We start from the raw sequence: 24,143 nt of genomic DNA, 5'->3' as shown, positions 1-24,143 counted from the left end.
AAAGATGGAACGCAAAGCATTATTTGCATTTAGCATAAACAATTTTGAATTCTTTTGAATAATGACATGTCTTAATAATATTCCCCAAATATTGAAATAAATGTTTAGATCCGTTCAATTATTTCTGTAGTGACAAAACAATTAATGCATCTTTAGCGTCATAAAATTTATGGCCTTTTTGATACAATCTATATATTTGCTTTATCTCGTTTAAACTACTATTTCTATATAAAAAAGTTTTTTTTTTACTTAAAACTCTAAAAATCTTAGAAATTGGTCAGATTCAAAATGAAATAACAGTAATACAAAAGCTAATTGAAGCCGCGCAGCACGAGAATACATTTTTCAACGTAATGGAATAACTAAAATTTTATATATAAAGCTTGTAATCTTTCTTGTAACCAAATACATGGAAAATAGAGAGTTCAAATAGCATGTCAAAATTGGCAAAATTTGTGCATTCGAGGTGTCAAAATCAAGTCAATTTTTTTATCAGAGTCACTAACAGATAGCAATCAATATTTGACGAAATTATCATAGAATTCGAGATACGCTTACTGTAGAGTTAGTTACATCAGAACAAGCATTAAACGGTAAGATATATGAACTTCTTAAAAAGTTTTGTGTCACACTTGTCTTGAATTTTAAGCTAAATGCATTCAGTTACTTTACCAGGTTAAGACAGGGACAAGTTATAAAGTTTAACAACAATATAGAGTTCGCATATGATATCTTTAATAATATACTAACATACATTTACAAATATATTTTATTTTTTCCATCATTAACATCAATTTGGTGCCTCAGTACAAGGATTTTACAAGCTTAGAAGTAAAGTTAACAAAGATAATTATCAATGTGAATTATCTGAAAACACCCATTTTGTTACTAAAGAACTTGCTCCATATCATACTTAATAATAGAGAGATCGATAAGATAATCAATAAATACAAAATTAGTTTACATACATAATTAATAACGTTTTCCAAACCTATTCCCGTAAGTAAATAATGTTATAACTTGATTATGGGAAAATTTTAGGGACATTTATAAAGAAAAGTCTGAAACTTTCTGATGTTATCACAACAATAAAAAAATACTATAACATAACCGTTAAAATTTACTATGAATCAAGAAATAATGTCAAATTATCATTAAGTCGCAGAATGAGAAATTATAAAGATATACTTAATTAACAATTACAATTTTTTGTACAATTAAAGACTGTTTTTTGTATAACTGAAATGTTGATTACAGAACTTAGGCTGAAATTACCGCAAAGTATATGTCCCATATATAAAAGGTAGTTTGCACTAAGTCTTACCCTTAGAACACATGAGAGGATATTACCCATAGACAGACTGTAAAGATCGCTCTTACTTTTTTTGTCTTTTTTAACTTATAAGTTTAAAATCTAAATTTTATTTACATTGAATTGATAATTCTATTTACATAATTACATTACATAAAAGTCAATTCCTCCCTGGTCTGACTTTCCAACAGAGAAGCAGTATCACCAATTTATACTATATACAACAGTCAAAGGAGTATTCTATACAAAATGTATGATCTACAAGATCAGGACAATAAGGTACAAGCGGGGATAGATATGGTTGAAAAGGTCTTTGGTCAAACTAAATTTACCATTGTCTTAACTTTAACCGCCACAATTTCGTTTCATGCAAATTATATATTCCCTTGGTACAAGCATACTTGTGGCTCTCATATATATACACAACTAGTATTCAAGAATGTAACTTTTAATGAGGTAATCTTAAATAAACAGCCCATTTTTTCAGTTAAAATACTGTTATTAACTTTTTATATAAAAAAAGACAAATGCCCGTACTTAAAATTAGTACTTATTATGTTATTGTATAACATTGGTTATTCAATACATAGCATAACTATAAACCCTAAGGATAAAATTCAAAGTCAAGACAGCGCTAAGTTCAACTCTCGTATGTCAAAACCCATTACTTTTTTGACATGCTTAATGCTAAATCTCGGCTCATGAATCTTTGCTATCTAACGCATCAGTGCTACTTAAATACATGATTAAAGTTACAATTTCATTTTAGACTTCTCATTATGGTGGACTGTAATTATTATTATACTACACAAAGGCAACGCTGAATGATTATTACTATACACTACTACTGTGTTTTTTGTTTATAAGACATAATTTTACTTTACTATTAATAGTAAAGAAGCATTTAGTCATGGTGATTCCGGTATTTTATATGAATGGTATGAAACACAGCATATATGAATATGTTTACAATTGAATGCATATTTACAATATAATATATACATATAATTGGCTAAGCCGACAAAAGCTCCTAGCTAAGTAACTAGTAAACTTTTTTGTGGCAATTTTCTTACAAAAAGAAGTGAACTTACATATAGCGTTGTAATGACGCACTCTTCACAAGACAACACTTTCTTTATCCATATAGTAAATAGTAAAATAGAACAAACTTCAGTTTCATTTTAACACTTCACTTCACTCTTTATTTCACCAAGGAAGATCACCGTTTTTTTTTTAAATTATTTTCTTGTTATACTGTGTCAATTGCATGTCACTGTTATCATAACTGTGATTATCACGTTCGTGACATTTCATATTTCACTGTGATTAGTTGCGTATCCAACCAGCCGCGTGCAAGTATTGCTTAAGAGCCTGGTCAATCTCGCCGTGCGTCGTAGGTGATCTTCGCAGAAGCATTCCCTTCATTGTTATATATTGCGTAGGCGCTAGGCTGAGCGTGTTGCAAATCTGTAATAAACCAAAACCACTTATAATAATCTTAATATATATAAATCTCCTGTCACGATGTTTGTCCGCGATGGACTCCTAAACTACTTAACCGATTTAAAATTAAATTGGCTCACCGTGAGCAGACTGGTCCAACTTAAGAGATAGGATAGCTTAGATCTTTAATTATAGTCGTAATTATATTTTATTGCAAATTATTTGTCTATAATTAATTGAAAGTCACAATTATCTGTTAACTCCAAAAGATTCTAACAGATGTCGATACTTTTCGACTGGATTGAGTAAGTAATCAATAGATGGCACTGCTATGGTAAACCGACAAACGTGTCATATAAGCTACAATTCAATATCATGATTACCGTTTTATTGAGGCTAAAGTATAAATTAAATTTATTTTGTAGTAAACAAAATACCGTGAAATTCAATTATTTCTACTTTTTTAATTTTTGGTGTTAGCATAACCAACCACGTGTTACTTAGACCGAAGTGTAAATTAAATTCAAATTATAGTGACGATAATACAGTGAAATTATTCTTTCGTGTCACGGTATTAAGGTTAACTAAAACCACATTAAGGAGAAACGAAGTTCGCGGGGGCAGCTAGTATTATATAATAATTATTACGTTTTTTAATATGTTTAAGTATTCACTTTAAATTTCCCACAAACTAAATGTATAGCGTTTTATAAGAGTTTTCAAGCATATAAAAGACATTACCTGTGCCTCATTAGTGTTGAGCAGCTTCTGCGCGGCGTTGGAGCAGTTCTTTTTGCAGCATCCACATCCGGTACTTCCGTCCCGTGTGCACTTTGGGCTGGTTGAACTTGAGGCGCTTTCGGCGTCTCTGGAAACGGTAGACTTATTAAAACATCGGCCTTATATATCTATTAACTTTGTCTATTCTAATCCTCTAAAAGTACTCTTAAATTTAAAAAAAATCAGAAGAATTTACATGTTTAAAATTTATGTAATGTTATTTTAAACAAAAATGTAAATAGATATTTTATAATATAACTTACTTTTTTCTTAGCTGCAGCCCGGTCGACGAGTCTTTTATCTGTGTGTCCGGACACCCACTGCTGCCCTGACAAAAACAACAGGTATACGAATTCAAACTCACAACACACGACGAACTAACAAGACAAGACGCGAAAGAAATTGTTGTGTCCTGTATTCAAACACTTGGTATGTTTGTAAGTGAAAGTGAAGAAAGTGTAAATGTAAGTTAACTATTGGTACTTGTCTAATCTAATAGCTATCAACGAAATCGCTGACGCAAAGCTGGACAAAGCATGAATCATGCACAAAAAAAACTTATACAAAACAATGAAACGCAAATAAAATAGAAAACAGAATGTTATCTGTGGATTGGAAACATTAGAGACTTTTTATAATATCAAGAAATGTCCTTAGTTATAAAGATTTATATTGGAATCACAAACACCAATATCTATCAATAGACTGGACTTTTTTGAATGTTTTGTTTTAATATAACAAATACAATATTCACAAACTAGCTATTTACTTTTTTTATATAATGGCCAATATAATGTTATGTCAAAAATCTAATTTGTTCCAAATTTGAAATTTGTACTCATTGAATCCTAATTCTAAAGTCAAATCCACAGATAACAAGCAGCGAAGCACATGTACCAGGGCAAGCCTCACGTCGTGTCCATGTTTTCTATGCAACGCGTGCTGCTCGTAGTGCGCGCATTCTTCTAAACGTGTGACGCCTGCTAATCTGTAACGGTGTAATTCAGCCAATCGAACGCGTAACTCTCGCTCGCGCCAAAGACCGCTTACTACGCTCGTTTGTTCCGATCGACCGTAGAACTGTGCCGTCCAACGAAGACGCTCTGTGAATTCTCTGAAATCATTTATTTTTATTGTATTTATTTATTGGCTTTATTAAGCACTCACCGGTCTTTCTATATCATCGTCATATACACTTTTCATTATATGTATACGAACTTATTCACTTGTTCTACTTTTTCTCCATCAGAATATGACATACATTATTTACACCTCTTACAAAAACTGTTAGTTTTTCATAACTGTTACCAACTCCTGCAAATGCTCTAACGAAGACACCCATACGATGTAGTCGTCAGCATTTAAGAGACAATTTACTACTAAGTGGTCCATTTTAAATCCCATTTACTCTTCTTTAATATTTTTCAGACAAATGTTCTTGAATAAGTTAAACCGACACGGGAAGACCAACACACCACAACGTCTTAATATTTATATTATTATTTATTTGATCTCCTTAATGATTTGAACAAAACAGATCTATTGGTATTTCATTAAAATCTCACGCAAAAAATTGAATCTTTATATATAATGTGAATTTATCTACACGTTATCCCATCCTACATTATCTCTGATGGACATTGGCTATAGAATATTTTCTAAAAACATTATTATACATCCATATAAAAACTTCGCTAATGGAAGGTGTAAAAAAATACCAATAAAACTCTTTATATCGCGTACGATAAAAAAATATTGACAATAAACCAAAGTGTACGGTTCCTAGATCGTCGAGGTGCTTTAAATAATAGAGGATTTTACTCTTTTTTTTATAGAATAAGGGGCAAACGGGTTGGACGCTGCTCACCTGGTGTTAAGTGATACCGCCGCACATAGACACTATCAATGCCAGAGGGCTCGCGAGTGCGTCGCCGGCCTTTTAAGAATCTCTACGTACGCTCTTTTCTTGAAGGACCCTAAGACGAATTGGTTCGGAAATACTTCAGTGGGCAGCTGGTTCCACATAGCGGTGGTGCCCGGCAAAAATTGCCTTGAAAAACGCTCAGTCGAGGAACGGCGGACGTCGAGGTGATACGGGTGGAATTTTGTATTCTGCCTCGACGTCCGATGATGAAACTCATATTCACACTATATTAACTCCTCGCATACAATATAATATAGGCGAAATAATGAAATGTTAATTGCTAGGTGACGAATGAATGCAATGTAACAGTCGTAAAGAGAGCTTGCGTCCGGCTATACTCTTGGGGCGTAACTACGACCATTTAGGAAATCGCCACGCTTATAAAGCCTGTGTGAGAAAAATGTACAGCCTTCACATGTACACAAAGAAACCACTTAACCATTTGTGAAAAAATCATAATATAGTCAAAGTCAAAATAACTTTATTCATATAGGTAAACAAGTACTTTTATGAACGTCAGAAAAGAAGTTCAATTAATTCTAAATTTACATTGACTACCAGTTCGCAAGTCATAGGCGAAGAGTGGGCTAGAAACTTTCCGACACACTTTTTAATAGCTAAGTTTTCAGTCATACAAATTGTTTGAACTAGAGCAAATCAAGCCCAAGGATTAAATGATCCTATCAATTAAATATTCGTCAAATATATAAAAAAAATATTGATAAATATATATATATATATATATATTATTTAGTGATAATTCTCTAATTTCCCTTGGAAGTTGTAAAAACGAATACAATATAGCAATTGATACTAATATAACATACTGGATTTACTATCTGTGGTTTATACTTACTTTTTCTCTTTGGCTAATTTCCCAAGTGTCTTTTGCTTATTTCTTTGGTTATTAAAAAACACAGATACCAGCTGATAGTCTCGAACGAGACGTTTTCTTCTCGTCCTTTCACGAAGTCGCCGGGTGTATATATCTACTTGAGATAATTTCAGAGCTGAAATGTAAATACGATCATTAAATTTTCTATAACAATGAAATAGATAAACAAGGCAAAACAAGTTTAGTGAGGCTGTATAATTTTGCTAACATCCAACTCTGAATATAGCGAATGATTCTAGTAGTATCAATCTATATTTGTGGGAATACCAGTTAAGAACAGCATATACAATACACTAATAAAGCATTACATACAGGTCAACCATATAAATTTAATACACACCAATATTATACAAATATTTTTAGTTCTTATGTCTAATAACTTACCAACATCCAGCTCATCATCTTCTGAATTGATTGACAAAGTCGATATTAACTGTTCAGCTTCATGATCATGTTCCTATAACGCCAATAAAAACTGTATTATAAAGTTGAAGAGTTGGTGTATTTAAGTGTTTAAAGTACTCAGCTCAGGAACAACTAATAAAAAATATTTTTATTTTGACTATGCATTTATCAGGGAAGGCATAATGCATTGGAGTTAAAGAATGTTTTCTCTCAATTATTACTATATTTACAGAGTTATACAGATTGCACTTTTTGTTTAAACTTTTTGAATTTTTTCTGATATCATAATTACAGTTACGCCACGCAATAAACATTAAAATCTGTTTACATAAGGTGCAATTGTGATATTCCAAAATAAACTACAGAATCATATTATACTAGCGATCCACACAGGCTTTGCACGGGTGACCCATAAACATTGTAGGTATTATCAAGCTCAAATTTTTTTCTCTAGACTTCAATCATATAGGTACCTCTCATTGTTTGTAAATTTTGTTTTCATTTGATTATTTTTCTCCTACTTTGCAATCCCACTACCACAAAAACGTCTTATAATGTATGTTGTAGCCCATGCTTAATAAAACTTATAGAATATGTTCTATTGTTAAAAATTCTTCAATTGTTTTAAGTGATAAGAAATATTCATCAGTATAACAAACTAACCCTTTCAAAGTCATCTCTATTTGACATATAACCAAGTTGAGCCGCCTCATCTGTGGTTATGGCTAATGGTGGTAGTCGAGATACAGCTGTGGGGCTGAGTGGACCTTGGTCCTTGTCAGGACAGTGCAATGATGGTCGACTAGTACTTTCCACATTACCCCATGTTGCACGTCCAATACTACCTTCTAGATATCTTGCTATGTATTCGTCTTTAGTTTCTAAAATTAATAACATTTATTAGCATAGTCTTGTACTAAGAAAGTACATTAAATTTATATTTAAAATTTTGGAAATATCAGATATGTTTGTTATAATTTAAATGGGCTCCCAAATTGAAATATTATAAAGGTTGAGTCGTTAAGAAACTAGCATCTAGCAAACCATACCTTCTGGTGTTCTGGTTTCAATATGCTTAGCAATATCTTCCCAATTCCCGAAACCAAATTGTTCTATAGCATCCAATAATCTTACTTCTTCATTCGCTGACCAACTGTTACGTCCCAAAAAAATACCAAATGCTCCAGCATCCTAAAAGTATAAATTATTAGTAACAACCCAAGTGTCTCCAAAAGAAAATATTAAAACGCACCATAAACTGGTAAGGATGGTCATTTTTATGAGATCCAATTTCAGCACCATGAGAAAAACACTGTAACAAAAATAAGTAAATATTAGGATTTCTCTATTGCCGGCAATTATTTATAATTCAAATTTAGCGCCAAAACTTTATAATAATGACAAGGACGTGGTGTTTTACCTGCAAACAAATATCAAAATCTTTACACTCCGCACATCGTACGCGAACACCATTTATTTCTTCTTGACAATATGTACAGTTGTATTTAGCATATAAATCAGAAAAAGACATTTTCCTAATATAAAATCATAAATTGAATAATATGTTGACACACTGGCAGTTTTTCGTCAATTGTACGCAGCGGTGGCCATGTTTAATTTCACCATCGACAAAGCGGCAAGCTGCGTTGACGTGATGAAATAATTAAACAGATAACTATCATAAATATTTTAACCAAAAACAACGCTAAAAAATGAGGATATTGTCTACCTCACTCCTTTGAATTGTTTAGACATCATTTTTTAAATCCACACCAACTCAGCTGTCATTTATATTTATTTAATATTGCAGTTAGTATAATATTATTTGAAGAAAAAAAAATGTTACCACGATGTTGTAAATTAGAAAGATTAAAACATTTTTTTTACAAAAATAAATATAAGCTCAGCGCACTGCGCAACTTTTGTATGTGATAGCATTTAAACTTGGACAGAAAATCATCATTGAATTATTTGAACAAAAAAGACAAGCCTGTTATAATTTAACCACTTTGAATTATATAATTATATTTGTTATAATTTGGTACAGACTATTAAAAAAAACAAGGCCTATGGTTATGGAAAATTAATGTTACCAGGTCATAAAATTTAAAAAAAGATAGGTGAAAAAAACTCTATATCTGTATTCTATATCATCAAATATCAATTTTGATTTTTGGTAAACATTAGTAAAACTTTATATAAAACGAAAGCAACTATAAATTTTTATTTTATTACTGTTGTAGGTTTCACATTTTCATTTTCCTATTTGAATAGTTAGGCCCCAGACGGTCTAAAAGGTGTGCAATGTAACGTAAACGTTGACTGAATCGTCCTGTGTTAAGCAAGAGTTACCTAGTTATTACCAAACATGAAATCCAGTAAACGTAGACTCCAGGCGCTTGCAGAGGGTTCTGAAGGTCTTTCAAATTATCTGAAGATGGAGGATTCGGAAACATCAATTCCACCAGTTTTTAGATCACGGTTACACGAGCTGTTTTCGCAGATTGAAAAAGAATTTGACCTTCTCTACTCAGAAAATTTAAATCGTAAGTCTCGTAATAAATTGCTTTAGCAATTTATATATAATAATTTGAATATATTAACATAATAAACGAATATGTATGTTTTTAACCTGCCATTACAATATTTTAAATTTATAATTTCATATATTACACCTCACGTGTTTTAAATAATCAATCCACTAGTTATCAGAAAACTATGTAGTAACAATACAATTTAAAAAAACAAAACTGTTTTATTTAAATTTTATTTTATATATTTGTATGTCTTATTATTACAGTGCAGGAAAAAATAGATATTCTAAGTGAAAAACTTGAACGAGAAAGTTGTGTTGGCGATAAACAGAATGCTGATTATATTGAATTTGAGACAACAGGAAAATCATCAAAAGCAAAAAGTAAGTTAATATATTGTAACATTGTTGTTCTTTTAATTAAAAATTACATAAGTTAGTTATAAAAAAATTCACTTCACCACTACCACCATTTGTTTCCATTATTATAAACATATATGTTGTACTCCCATATTGTGTTAACATTTAAAATGTATATAAACCATTTAAAAAAATCTTAATGATCATTTTTAGTTTATTATTTTTTTCATAACTTCAAACAGCAAACAAATGTTCTATATTAATATATTTCTAAAAATAAATATTTAAAGATAACAATTTTTTGAAAGCAATACACCAATAATCTTAAGATAGTATGTACCATTTAGATAAGATTAATATAACCATTGTGATTTCTGTCTCAGAGTATACACTGACATACAAATCACAATATATGTGAAAAATTAGGATGAAATCCTTTAAATCTTGTCCAGTGTTGGATAATTGTTCTTATGAACTTTCAGTATCACAGAATAATTCTCAGAAGGTGAAAACAAGTCATAAGTTAAGAGTACAGACAAGTAAAATTGTGTCCAGTTTTAAGGCACCAACATACAACTGCCAGCTTGTAAGGGAGTTTACTGGACACAAAGATGGTATTTGGGATGTGTCTTCGGCAAGACCTGGTCAGGCTCTTATTGGTACTGCCTCAGCAGGTAAATTTAATTTTTACATTATTTATTATAGGTTTCGAAATTATTACATTGTATGTCAAGTTTACAATAATTATGCTTATTGCTTTTACAAGTTATATGTAAAGAATTGGAGTGGAATGAAAAAATATTGATTTTAATAGTTTTATCCTAAAGAATTTATCAACCACTAATAGTTAAAAAAAATAGTTATGTTCGTTTGCTAAGCTAGATGCAAGAATTAAATAAATATTTTTGTCAAACTTTGGTGCCTCTGATGCAGCCACTGAGCCTGTCAATTCCCCAATGCAGCTGCTTTTCCTTCTAACACACACCTTTTACTTTGGACCGCAATCATAGCAGTAACATCTTATTTCAGATCACACAGCATGTATATGGAGTGTGGAATGGGGGAAGTGCTTACTGCAGTACACTGGACATGCTGGTTCAGTAAACTCATTAAAATTCCACCCCACCAGGGATATTGCTCTGACCAGTAGTGGGGATAATACAGCACATGTATGGCAGGCTGCTGTTAATTGGGATCTACCAGTAAATATATTTCAATATATAATATTATAAATTATATAAGGGCTTAAGACAAACTAGCATTTGTTACATTAATTAAAAGTAGAAACTTTTTGAACCCTCAGCACTCCAGCGGCGCAAATGCGCCCGGCCTATTTGAATTTTGAAACGTCAACTAATAATTTAGGTTAATACTTTTCTGTACACTCAAACCATAACCAATGTTCTCTGTAAGCAAGCCCAAAAAATCTTATATAATAAGGTGTTGGATATTTAGACTGTATTATAAATTAAGTTGGCAACACTATTTTTCAAGATGGTTTTTTTCTCTAATACTTTTGTAACATACTGTGTCATGTTGTTTTTCTAATAATACTTTATATATTACTTTTTATTTATATAAAAACATAAAGCCTTAATGAAGTAGTCTATTATTTGGGGGTTTAGTTTTTTATGCAAAACTAAAAATTATAAAGGATACAGATTTAGAAGTGCAAGGCTATTTTATTAGACTTAATAAATTACAGCGTGGCCAATCATCAGAAGAAGAACTTGAAGGTGGTGGCGAAGAAAGTATGGGAGAAACTGACAGACCTGAAGTACTGCGAACACCACTTTCCGAACTCATGGGGCACCAGGGCGTGGTGGTAGCTGCAGATTGGTTAACTGGAGGTGAACATGTGATAACCGCTTCCTGGGATCGAACCGCTAATCTATATGATGTAGAGACAGGGGACTGTTTACAAATATTGACAGGTGAGAAAATATATATTTATTATTAGAAAAGTTTAAATATTTTAAAATATAAAAGCTTTTGGTACAGCCACCAAAAAACGTCTAAAGGCATGCCCTGGTGCCTGAGCCTCACCACAGTTCATCTACTACTTACAAATTAAGAAAAAAATTAATGAATTCTATAACAACAAAATTACGTAATATGTCATAATAAAACGTGATCTATATATAATGTATTTTTCATTTATAAATTATTAATTATTTTATTTTATTTCAATACCAGGTCACGATCACGAGTTGACGCATGCGTCTGCGCATCACAGTTCCCGGCTAGTGGTGACGGCATCTCGAGATACCACTTTCCGTCTTTGGGACTTCAGAGAACCCATACATTCAGTGTCTGTGTTTCAGGGTCATACTGAGTATGTATCATTGATCTGTAGAGTTTTTTTTTATAGAACAGGGGCCAAACGGGCAGGAGGCTCACCTGATGTTAAGTGATACCGCCGCCCATGGACACTCTCAATGCCAGAGGGCTTGACTTGTGTCCGCACTTATGTACTATGCTGTCTTCTGCATAAATGCTTGCCCGTGCGCTTCCTTCCTAAAGGTTCGTTCTAATCACGACTGTGCACCAATGGAGTTCTATGTGCGTATTGAACACTCGTACGATGAAGGAAAATTGTGAGTGCATGTCACAGAAGGCTGATGACCTACTTGTCTATTAGAAAAAAAAATCATGTAACATACAGAAATGTAGCCAATAACAAGATTGGTGGCGGTTTTTTTATGAGTAAAAATTCATTATTTCTATCGTTATTTACCTTAATGTTTTCCCAATAATAAAAGTGCATTTTTTTTTTGTCTATTGCTAGAGGTTAAACGTTTGTTCTTCTACCAGCTGCCACCGTGAACTTCGTTTAACATTACTTAACGCACCATTTTAGAAGCTACATACCAACATATGGAACATTTTTATATGCTATCATAGACACTGTTCGCTTTTCCTTATTAAAAACCTAAGTACTAAATAAAATAAACAACTTTTCTCTCCATAAATACCTTCCTGAGAGTTTTAGGAATAAACAAAAAAAGGTCACTAACCATCTTCAAGTTTTCCACTCAGCCACATACTTTCCGATTAATTTTTATTTGACTACGACAACACTGTTACTATTTACTAATTAATACTAAACTAAATGTTATACTTAATCTAGGATTGCCAACTTATAATTTATATAATAAATATTAATTCTATTTTCAGGAGTGTAACATCAGCCGTTTTTACTCGAGAGGACAAAGTTGTTTCTGGATCTGATGACCGTTCCGTTAAGGTAAGTTTTTAAATATTCTAATCAATTCTGGTTAATCACAATGAGGTAAAAAGTTGCCTATTGGACAAAATTTAAAAAACCAGTTCAGTGTATTTATTAGTGATCATAGAACCTATACAAATTGGCATTTTAGTTTTTCAAAATTTATAATTTTCAAGAACTCTCCAAAACGCTTTTCTAAGCGCTCCACAGACAGTCCTAACAAAGTTCCATACCTGTAAATAAACGTCATTATCCATCCATCCATTATCCATAATATATATATATATAAATACACATATATTCTATTTCAATCGAAACAGTCTACGACTAATTTAAATTTCAGGATAGTTAAGAAAAACACTTTTTGCACGGATTAAAGTTATGTATTATTATTAAAACTTATAGTTATTTACATAATTCTAAATTTTAATTTTTTTCCGCAATAAATACAGATAAAACAACTTTCTCTGCAGCTGTGATACTTTTGATATTTAACACCTTTCGTCTTCAGTCACCGTGACCGCACACTGAAAAGTACTCGAAACGGCGAAAAAAAATTAATTTTAGAATGTATTATAATGTAAATAACTATAAGTTTTAATAATAATACATAGCTTTAATCCGTTCAAAAAGTGTTTTTCTTAATGTGTAAAAGCTATTTTAACAAAAGACAATTCCAGGATAGTTGTAGGATTTGATAGAAAAAGAAATTCATGAATATTCTACTTCATTGTCGATTCGACTAATCTGTGACCGTATTGAGTCACGTGGCTTGCGTGTTGTTAATATGTAAGTGCGTGCTCCTATTTCATGCTCCTGCTGATAGAGGACAAATCTTTGTTTATAATTTATTTTATTATTATTAATTAACTATTCATTACGAAGTCATGTGGAACATGGTGTAATGGTTGCAGCTCCTTACAAACATTGTGTAAAACACTTGGCGATTTAAAAAAAAGCGGAGAATTTATTGTCAGTTCTTCTCTTCCGTTTTACAACCTTGCTTTGAGAACTGGCACTAAATGTAAAATTAGAAGCATTTATTATGTATTTCTTTTTTGACATTTTTGACTAGTTTGAGTTTAAAAATCAATGTCTTTATTTGAAGTTATTTGACTCCATAACACTTTTTTAAGTTTTATACAGTTTGCAAAATATATAGACTATTATTATGGCTAATAACTATTTTGTGTTACCATAATAAAAAAAAACTATTTTAGGTCTGGGATGTCCGGAACATGAGGTCAGCTCTAGCGACTATTCGCTCGGATTCATCCGTTAACCGGGTCTCTGTAAGCAGTGGTGGATTAATCGCCATACCGCATGATAACCGACAGGTTCGCCTGTTCGATCTCCAGGGACAAAGGCTAGCGAGACTACCGCGGTCAAGTCGACAGGTAATTTTACTAAACATAATATAATAGAGATGTCTTCTACCGCATTTACCATGGAGAGTGTTCAGAGGAGTTGTTCGGATTAATACCTGCAGCTGAGTTTCAGCATCAGACGTCGAGGCAGAATACAAAATTCCACCCGTATCACCTCGACGTCCGACGTTCCACGACTGAGCGTTTTTTAAGGCAATTTATGCCGCGCACCACCGGTATGTGGAACCAGCTGCCAACTGAAGTATTTCCGAATCAATTCGACTTAGGGCCCTGCAAGAAAAGAGCGTACAAATTTTTAAATGGCCGGCAACGCACTCGCGAGCCCTCTGGCGGTATCACTTAACATCAGGTGAGCCTCCGGCACGTTTACCCCCCGTTTTATAAAAAAAATATATAAATTATTACAAGGCTCGTATTATTCGTATGGTTCAATGAGGTTCCAAGATTGTTTAGTTTACGCTACTTTCATAATATTCTGCTGAATATCGAATGTATTATTGTGAGGTAATTCGGTTATTGAAACAAAATAATAATATAAAAGCCTGACTAATCAAATAAAAACACTGCTCTGTGGTGCTTAATTAAGTATGGTTATAGCAACACTAACTATAGTCATGCAAATTGACAACAAGGCCCGTGATGTTATTATTAAGTCCATTCAAACTTTGCGACAAATATTTCGTTATATTATTTAAAAAAAACTTAACTGGCTTCAAATAAAATTATAACAGGTTAAGTTTTAGCTTAGTGCTTTAATAGTTTTGGCATTTTAACAGTAACTACTAGACCACGCATAATATCGCACGCACTCCACACATTGACAGATGACAATGACATCTTAAAGATTTTGAAGAAAACAGTTTTTCATAAGGCAGACTGTCTATGTTTCAATGATTATTTTGTATATTTATAGCCTTCTGAGAAATAGGTTTAATTAATTGAATTAAATAACATTTATTTCTTAAATTTACGTCGTTTATCCCTCAGGGTCATCGCCGTATGGTGACGTCAGTCGCATGGTCAGAAGACATGTCATCGGGCATCAATTTCTTCAGTTGTGGCTTCGACAGGCGCATTCTCGGCTGGTCCATACAACCGTCTAAGGAAAATTAATTTAGCATTAAATAGTCACCGTATACCTTCGGAACCACATCGAGTACGTACAGACATGATAATTAAATTATTAAGTATATTTTAAAATAACTAAGACATGTTTATATTATGTTTATGTCACATGGTTATTAGATGCCTCAAATTATTAACATTTATTAAATATAAATATAAGTTTTTTTTCCAGTTAAAAAAATGTATGTATGTATGACTTTTTTCATGTCCAGTACCTACTGTGATTCGTGTTATTTATTGTTCTTATAAACCTTGATTATGTAAAATAACTAACGTGGAGGTTTTGTTTATATTAAATTTAATTTAGCACATAATTGTAGATATTCTTCGTATTACACAAAATATTTTTCTACTTAGACATTTAAATAATGAACGGCCTTGTTTTAAAACGTTCACGTGCTTGTTGCCATGGTTACCATTCGGTTGAGTGAAGATAACTTTGTAGCCACGGTAACAATACGGGATTAACTTTTCACGTTTTAAAATATGGCCGTATGTCAAATCCAGTATGTTTAACACAAACTGTAGTCATACTTGGAACTTCGACTCTGCAACTTTAATGCTTATATAGTCATCGGGTTCTGTAGCCAAAATACCAGTCGTTCACTACGAAACGTAAATTATTGGAAAGCGTGTTTGACAGATGTTAAAAAAAATACTAATATGGGATTATTATTGTTGACTAAACTACATTACACAAAGACAAATTTATATCTCTCCTAATAAGATTATGTCAAAATTAAATAAAAAAACGAATAACTTATGAATCAATCCATTTCACGTCTAAGGCTGAGATTTAGACACGATATTGTAAGAGAGTTAAGGTCCTGGCTACGCCCAGCCCCGGCTTAGTTTACATAAACACATTCAGAAACATCGTTCATGTCAAAAAAGGCTAGTTTCTATTGTTTTTGAATATTGCAGAAAAGCTTTATAATTCAAAGTCAAAAATCATTTATACAACGTAACACAATATACACTTATGAACGTAAAAAAATATATACATTAAATGCTTCTAATTGAACTGTAAAAATGAGAAATAATGTGTTTATTGCCAATTCACATCTTAACTTCACCCGAAAGCTATTAGCTTTAGAAGTGTAGAAAAGGGAAATAATTTCAATAACTCGTTAACAGTACTTCTTCTGAATGTATGACTGGAAACAACTATATGTATTAATTTAACGTAGGAACTTATTTATTTGTGTCAATTGTCAAATTGATGTAACGTTAAACACAACATTACATCATTCATTCATATCTGTGTTATGAATGATGTGATGTTTATTCAAGTCGATATTCATCACATGGTAAATTAAGCCAATTTGCCAATTCCTAAATAGCCGGCAACGCACTTGCGAGCCTTATGGCAATGTCAGTGGCATGTATCACTTAACATCAGGTGAGCTTTCTGCCTGTTTGTTTCCCTCTTATATAAGATTTTGACATGTCATAGTTCGTGCTAAGTGTCATTTCTGAATCTTTAGGGGCCATTTAAGTATTATGTAAGCACTATTTGTCTTTTATTTTCTTATTCGGTGATAACGTCAACAGTGAATATTTACTTTTTCACACATATCATCTATGCTTGTCACATATTGTCTATGCTTGAAAACGGAAATGCATTTTCGAGTAATGCAGTAATAAATTGCAGTAAATCTGCCTACGTAATACTCGAACCGTCCTCTACACCCTCGCGTTGGTTTTTCCTTTTTGTTCATAAAGTGTCTTAGTCAACTGTAGATATATATATATATATAGATCGATTCCGAAAAATGTTCCTGGCTGCTCTAATTGTACTCGGTAAAAACCTTAAATAATAATTACAGCGATGAAATTGCATTAATCCCGTGGGGTAAAACCGACATTGTTTAATACTGAGATATTTACAATTCGTAGGCATTACGTGTGGTATTTTGATGTAGAACCCAGGCAGTACACAGGCGGTTCCTATTGAGGTATTCATCGAAAAAATATTTTTAATAAATATAGAATAAAAGTATTACAACAAATAATACTATAATATTGTAATGTTTCCGAACCTCTATAGTTGGGAAAGAAGTTATCAATGCAGATAATCTAACTTGTCTATGAATTTTAATCATAGTCGTATTTTAGCGTCAAATCATTTAATATTTTTTTCTATACAAGGTTGCTGAATATTCTTCTTTTTAAAATATTATTTATAAACACGTATTTATTTTTCTTCAAATCTAAAATTAACATCAACTGTAAATCTGTCTTAATATCGACATGCGTGAAAATTAATTTAACTACTGGTGTAATCAGATTAATTGTAAGATGTAATTAAAAGTGATAAACAACGGATGTAAAATAAGGTGTATTTATATCAATGTGTCGAAACATTGTGATAATTAATGGTTTCGTGCTGAAAACTGATATCTTCAGCATTTATGATCAATGTTAATGACGTTCATATTTATGAAGGTTATGCCAAGTAGTAAACCAAAATTGTTAAATATTTCGTGTTTAATTCAAATATATTAGGAATTTCTAATATATTTTACATCGTAAAGCGCAGTTCAATATATTATACGTATTCAGGCGAAGCGCTATTTCAGAGGTTGACATTTGACAAATGACAATTGACACTATGCAGACCTACAATGTTTTGTGCATTCATTTCTTATGCTGTCGTAAAATCCATTCTAAATTGTTTTTAAGTATCTTATTTTTAAATGACTTTTCGATGAAAAGCCAGGTCTCTTTTACTGCAGATGTGACAGGTAAGCCCATAAAATTGTCATAATAGATAGGTTATAATAGATTTCGTCCCTTTTAATTGTATAAGCCTTAGGAAATATGATCTGGTAATGGTTAATGATCTTAAGATATAATTCAGGGGCAAGGAAACTCTCCCATATTTGTAAAATTTAAGATATTTCACATTTCATCTGCAGAGCTTGTATATAAAAAAATTGTATTTGTGTTTACAATATTTTTTGAGCACAACTTAGCTTTTAAGATGTTGACGCCTATAGAGTTTAATATGATGTTATATAACCTGGTTGTAGGTATGATGTATAATTACAGCATAATACGTGTTTAATTAGGAGGTTTATTTGTGCTTTATTTCTTCTAGGCATATGCACAAAAGATTTCTCGTTTGGGGAAATGTAAAAATATCTCTGTTTAATAATAAAAAGCGATGGTTAACAGAGATGAAGGTTACGCATGCATACGTACATGCATTATTGTACTCTGTACTGAAAAAAAAACACAGAACACAGTTGCTGCGTGATGGCCAGGTATAATTTGTGCGTAAACCTTTATCTGATTTACTAGTCATGAAAATTTTAATTAACCAAAGATAAGGCTCAGTTCTAGTTCTTACTTCTTTATTCATATATATCGATTTTACATATCAATATTATCGCATATAAAATATCTATAGCTTTGGCGGGCTTATTTCAAAATGTGGACTAAAGGCTTCGGTTATTATGGTTACGATATATGGTAACCATAGTAACACGCACTGGTTCTAGCGTACGCTGTTGAACGTTGCACTTGGATCTATTCCAAATTGACCTAAGTCTCACATATCAATTAGAATTTTCTAATATAAATAAACTTGAAGTTTTTTGTAATCGTGACTATTTAGGGCGTAAGAATTAATTGCCGCTAGGAAACTTAGGTACTTATGTTAACACCACCGCAGCTACAGATAAGGTTAGAAGTGTTATATTTTATGATTTGTCATTTTTTTCGACAAGTCATTGAAACACTTCACACTTCACTAAACCTGACTGACGAGGTGTACAGTATGCGACCACGGTTGTAATCTGTTGCTGCGTAAGTACCGGAAGTTCCTACAAATTTATTTGACCAGTTCAATTGATTAATGATTTTATGTAATTTGCGTTATGGTTGTGGACTTTAAATTCTTCATTTTCCTAGCATTTGTTGTAAGTGGTACTTAGTTAAAGTAGTTTGTACTTATTTTCTTTTGTTAAGCGTCATTTTAATAACTGGCCCATTGTTTTGTATGTATGTAACAGAATATAATTAATGCAAAAAATAAAATCACTTGATTTTGTTTATGAGGATAACGTATGCATATGCATAACTCATGCAGTAGATTCATGTTTATGACATATGGCCGTTAAATCGGAAAAAGAATCAGCAACGGAATGTAATTATGGTCTTAATACTTTAAATAATTAGGTATTTCAAAATGTTAAAAATGGGTACGGTCTGTGTTGTGTACCAATTGAGTTTTATGTGCGTATTTAACACTCGATCGGACGGTGAAGGAAACCGGCATGCAGAAGGCAGATCACCATGATTATTAGAAAAAACAATCACGAAACAGAGGCCCAGACCTAAAAGGCTATAGCACAACTGGTTATCTTCCTTGTTGGCCCTTAAGGGCCATACCTCACCGAGATGCCATGGCGACATGGCCAGCGACGTCGCCAACTAGTTCGTATTGAGATGTATGCCGGATAACTCACTTGGCGACCGACTGGTGACGTCACCAAGTAGCCAGCGTAGGCAGAGTCGATCGCTCTGCATACGGCGACTGGTGACGCTGGATACCTGGCCAAGTTGCCAGTTGTTTGCACGTGTTTGTATGCTCCGTCACTCACTCAGTCGCCAACCAGTTGCCGCGTTACCGACATAAACTCAATAATTCATCGAATGTTAGTGATATCCTCAGATAATTGAACATTTTTCAGGGTATTTACTCAAATCTTCATAGTGTTTGAGAAAAACACCGCTTTGGCTTCGGTTTGATACAAACGGGTGTAACCATATTTTTTTCTTTTTTCGTTTCATCTTTTTGCGACGCTGGTAATAATATAATAACAGTGCAGTCATTTTGTCATCCATTCCTGACTGTCGAAACAAAACTGAATGCTTTGGCGACGCAGGAACACCCGACGTAACCATGGTAACGTCGCCAAGGCAACTCGGTGAGGTATGGTCCTAACGGATATAATTACAAATATCGCGTGTATAACGAGTATTTATTGAATGAAAAATTACATAAATTTTTGCTCTATATTATAAAAGCTTAGCGAAAGCATTATTTAATTGAATTGTATAGTATTGCATTAATTTTGTAGGTAATTATCATTCTAAACGTGTGTGTCAAATATTTAATCAATTTATGTATAAATATATATAACATTGATCCGATTATGTTATTTCTGTTATAGTATAAATAAAAACGATGATTTAAAAATGTATTTTAATTAAAAAGTTAACTTTAAGACTTGTTTTTAATATGTAAATTTTCGGCCACGCATGCACAATGTCCAATATTCTATCAGCTCTTTTGGTTAACCTCTCCATCTACTGCAAGAAATCATCTGCAAACCCTTGGGCCTTGACCTGCACAGCAGGTATCATCGTCATTAGAGGGTAAATTAAAAAGTTCCAGAGTGAAGATTCATTCCTATTCAACATTCTTCTTTCACCAGTGGGACTAGTATTGGCGATATTACAGCTATGTAAGACTTACGTTTAAAAAGCGTGTAGGTAATTTCTATTTCAAGCGTATCAACGATTAACATCGAGCTTGAGGTCTTATTTTATAATACGCGAGTCATCTTTATTTCTCGCGATGAGATTTTTTGCTTCTTAAGGATTTTTTGCTTTTCTACGAATTCAGGCTTTTCTGGTCTTTGACAGGCGAAGTGTTTATCTGTTGGTAGTAATCGATACGAACATACGGCTGATAGCAAACTTTTGAAGTGGAATAGGACCGATGGCTCCATATCCACTTTGTGCAAGGCGATCATTGCAATCCTATTTTCTTTAACACGCCATTCCATATTGTAATTTGACAATGAGCGCGAAAAAATATGTGAAAACGCGCAAAATCGAAAGAAGTTTTTTAAAATAATATACGTGTTCCAAATTCAAAATACATAATTAAAAAGTTGAAAAAAAGAAAAGTTTTTATGTAACAGTATTTATGGCCAGACTAGTTTTATGTTGGTGTATACTTTACCAGTTACATAAAATATAACAGTCTTATTGCACATACAAACACACAGTTTGACAGCTCACTCACTGACTCACTCCGCTGGCTCCACGACCGAAAATATATTTTGGCCTCCGTAACGAGAAACTTCGTCTACTAGGCCAGCTTATGTATGCTTCCTACACTGCCCGAGCTAACGGTCGATGGGAAAAACGTTTGCAATTCGAAATGATTTAGTTTTTATGAATAAAGGGTGTTATTTTATTGGCAAAGGTATCACATTAAAAAAAGATGGTTTACTAAGAAAGTAATTAAATATACGTTATATTAAATTTCACAGGGATCCTGCTTGATATAAAGCAAAACGTCTATCTTATACTTTTAAATTCCACATACATAGTTTCGATTAAACGCGCCTTAATCTAGAAAAAAGTGCACAGAATAACACAATTACCTTGTTTCCATTGACTAACCAGACATCCATAACCAATGAGCCATATCTGACTATACAAAGAGTACCACTATGAAAATTATAATGTTTCCCAAGGTTCAGTAATCAAGCAATTACCGGCACACTATTTATTCCCAACTAGTGCATGATAACAAAATTGAGCCTAACGTAACAGATGCAATTATGAGGTGTAGTTTTTTTCTCGATATCAATTATATAAATCAACCACGCCCAATAATTGAACGTGAAACTACGTAATTGATAACATAACGAGAATATTTATATTTTCGAATAGACATTGTATAAATACACATTACGTACGTGTATCGATTGAGTTGTATTAAATTTGCAGACTTAACACAATGGATTGGAAGGTAAATATTAAGCATGTTAAATAGTAATATATAGCATAACATTAGGAGAAGATGCGACAATCAAGAATCTAAAGTAGTCTAGGTATATCAAAAAAAATGAGACAACATCTCAATTTCAAGTAAGATTCAGAAACGGGATTTAGTTCTAAGCTGACTCCCTATGTCAAAATGAAATGCATTTTTGACGTACAGGAGTCATAGTTGGCAAGTTTCGGAATCTCGTGCTTAGACAGATAAATTTTGGAATGCAAAGATAAAATCTTTATTAAATTGTTATTTCCGAATATAACTATCAGGTTGATTTGTAGTACGTGAGTTTTTCTTTTTAGCCTTAATTGGGCCTTAAAGAGGAAACATAAATAAAATTCGATTTTGTTAGGATAGTGCTGAACACTTGCTAATAGTAATTATATACAAATTAAAACAATGCACGATCCATGTCAACATCATAAAAGTCTCAAGAATTATCTGACCAGTCTGTTTGCGCCGAAATACCATATGAAATAAAACTATGTAATTATAAATTACCAATAGAAAATTAAGAAAAATATGAATACTCATAGATTTCTAAAAGTATGAACGTTTTTTTCAGTTAATTGCAGTTCTAAATATTGTGATATGTGTAACAACAGCACATCCACCGCGTGCTGCAAAATCCGAACAGACATTTATCAAATATTTTGGCAAAGAAGAAAAGATTAATGCAGAAAATGACAAGTCTGAACGTCAAGAGGAATATGTAAGTTACGTTAAAATATCTTAAGAAATAATTTTAAGGATTAATTTTTTTTCTAATTTGTGAAAAATATTATTAAAAATTTCGCTACTTTATTGACTTACTATTTTTTTATAGGTGGAATCATATCCCTCTTATGAGTTCTCGTATAAAGTTTCGGATCCTCATACTCATGACTTTAAAGGACAACAGGAAAAGCGGCATGGTGACAAAGTCAATGGGAACTACTGGCTTATACAACCCGACGGACGCAAGCGCCTGGTCAAATACCATGCCAATGATCACATCGGGTAAGTTTGTTAAAAGTAATATTGTTTATTTTAAATGTAAAACACGACTTACGCCGTTAAATACAAATATTTGAACAATTACATTTTTAAATTATCTCTTTACAGATTCAATGTCCTTATAGATTATTCACAAAAACATAACGAGAAAGGTGAAGGAGCTGAAAATAAAGAAAATGGTGAATCTAATGCTAAAAACGAAAATGAAAAAAGAACTTGGCATGTCATTCACGATTATAAAATGAAAAAATCATCAAGGGAAGGGGGCTCTCAACAAGAAAGCAATGCTAGCACCGGCCAGTCGGAAGAAAAAACAGAATCTGGCCAAACTGAAGGCCAGGATCAACAAAATTCACGACAAAATGAAGTCCAAGAAGCTGACAGATCAAGAAATAGCCAGGAAGGCAGGAGAGAAAAAAGTAAAGAAAGCACTGAGAGAAATCTCAATCAAAGACGTAAAGAAGGTGGAGGTTCCAAGGAGAAAAATGAGAGTCAAAACCGCCAAGAGTCTAGTCGTGGAAACTCTAATGAACAACAAAATTCAGGTCAGTCTGTAAGTAGCAAAGAAAACTCTAAAAGTGAAAAGAGCGGTGAAAAAATATATTGGTATCGTATACCCCATAAATATTTAAGAAAAGGTTATGAAGTTATTGAAGAAAATAAAGAAGAGGAGAGAGATGAAAGCAAGGAATCAAATGAAGGAGTTGGAGGTAGAAGTACGGAGACAGCAAATGAGCAGTCAGCTGAAGGAGGCAATAAGTCCAATGAAGAAAAAAATGAAGCGAGTGGAGAGCAAAACAGCGCTCGACGAGAGTCAAGTGAGAATGAAAGTAAAGAAAAGGTGTATGGATATAAATCATACGTATACCACATTCGCCACTAAATTATAGGGACCAAAATACATTCTAAATTTTCTCATAAAAGAAAAGCGAGTACAACGCCGTTAAT

At 32.6% G+C, this 24,143-nt stretch overlaps 3 protein-coding genes across 6 annotated transcripts; 2 read left to right on the top strand and 1 right to left on the bottom strand.

The window, feature by feature from the left end:
* Window positions 1–68: 68 nt before the first annotated feature.
* LOC123710713 (transcriptional adapter 2B) lies at window positions 69–8,362 on the bottom strand. Of its 4 annotated transcripts, none has more exons than XM_045662835.1 (10): window positions 8,180–8,362; window positions 8,012–8,071; window positions 7,809–7,950; window positions 7,423–7,640; window positions 6,739–6,811; window positions 6,316–6,469; window positions 4,433–4,649; window positions 3,799–3,863; window positions 3,497–3,623; window positions 69–2,779 (listed from the first exon to the last, which is right to left on the bottom strand). In XM_045662835.1, exons 1-10 carry the CDS (start codon window positions 8,288–8,290, stop codon window positions 2,639–2,641), a joined length of 1,308 nt encoding a protein of 435 aa, XP_045518791.1. In that variant the 5' UTR covers window positions 8,291–8,362; the 3' UTR covers window positions 69–2,638. The 4 variants fall into 4 exon arrangements, with proteins under 4 accessions (XP_045518791.1, XP_045518792.1, XP_045518793.1 ...); XM_045662836.1 differs by having other exon boundaries at window positions 4,448–4,649; XM_045662837.1 differs by having other exon boundaries at window positions 2,644–2,779; window positions 3,799–3,858.
* A 545-nt stretch (window positions 8,363–8,907) lies between these two features.
* Window positions 8,908–20,596, top strand: LOC123711027 (WD repeat-containing protein 37). Its single transcript, XM_045663418.1, has 9 exons — window positions 8,908–9,305; window positions 9,560–9,676; window positions 10,135–10,326; window positions 10,682–10,854; window positions 11,358–11,586; window positions 11,849–11,987; window positions 12,830–12,899; window positions 14,102–14,278; window positions 15,257–20,596. The coding sequence occupies exons 1-9, from the start codon at window positions 9,128–9,130 to the stop codon at window positions 15,380–15,382; spliced, it is 1,401 nt and encodes a 466-aa protein (XP_045519374.1). The 5' UTR covers window positions 8,908–9,127; the 3' UTR covers window positions 15,383–20,596.
* Window positions 20,597–22,126: 1,530 nt separating this feature from the next.
* LOC123711028 (TNF receptor-associated factor family protein DDB_G0272098-like) lies at window positions 22,127–24,143 on the top strand. Its single transcript, XM_045663419.1, has 4 exons — window positions 22,127–22,172; window positions 22,765–22,911; window positions 23,026–23,198; window positions 23,304–24,143. The coding sequence occupies exons 1-4, from the start codon at window positions 22,161–22,163 to the stop codon at window positions 24,076–24,078; spliced, it is 1,107 nt and encodes a 368-aa protein (XP_045519375.1). The 5' UTR covers window positions 22,127–22,160; the 3' UTR covers window positions 24,079–24,143.

This window comes from Pieris brassicae, chromosome 6, assembly GCF_905147105.1.
Source record: "Pieris brassicae chromosome 6, ilPieBrab1.1, whole genome shotgun sequence".
Taxonomy (NCBI): domain Eukaryota; kingdom Metazoa; phylum Arthropoda; class Insecta; order Lepidoptera; family Pieridae; genus Pieris; species Pieris brassicae.
This window is presented reverse-complemented; position numbering and strand designations above follow the sequence as displayed.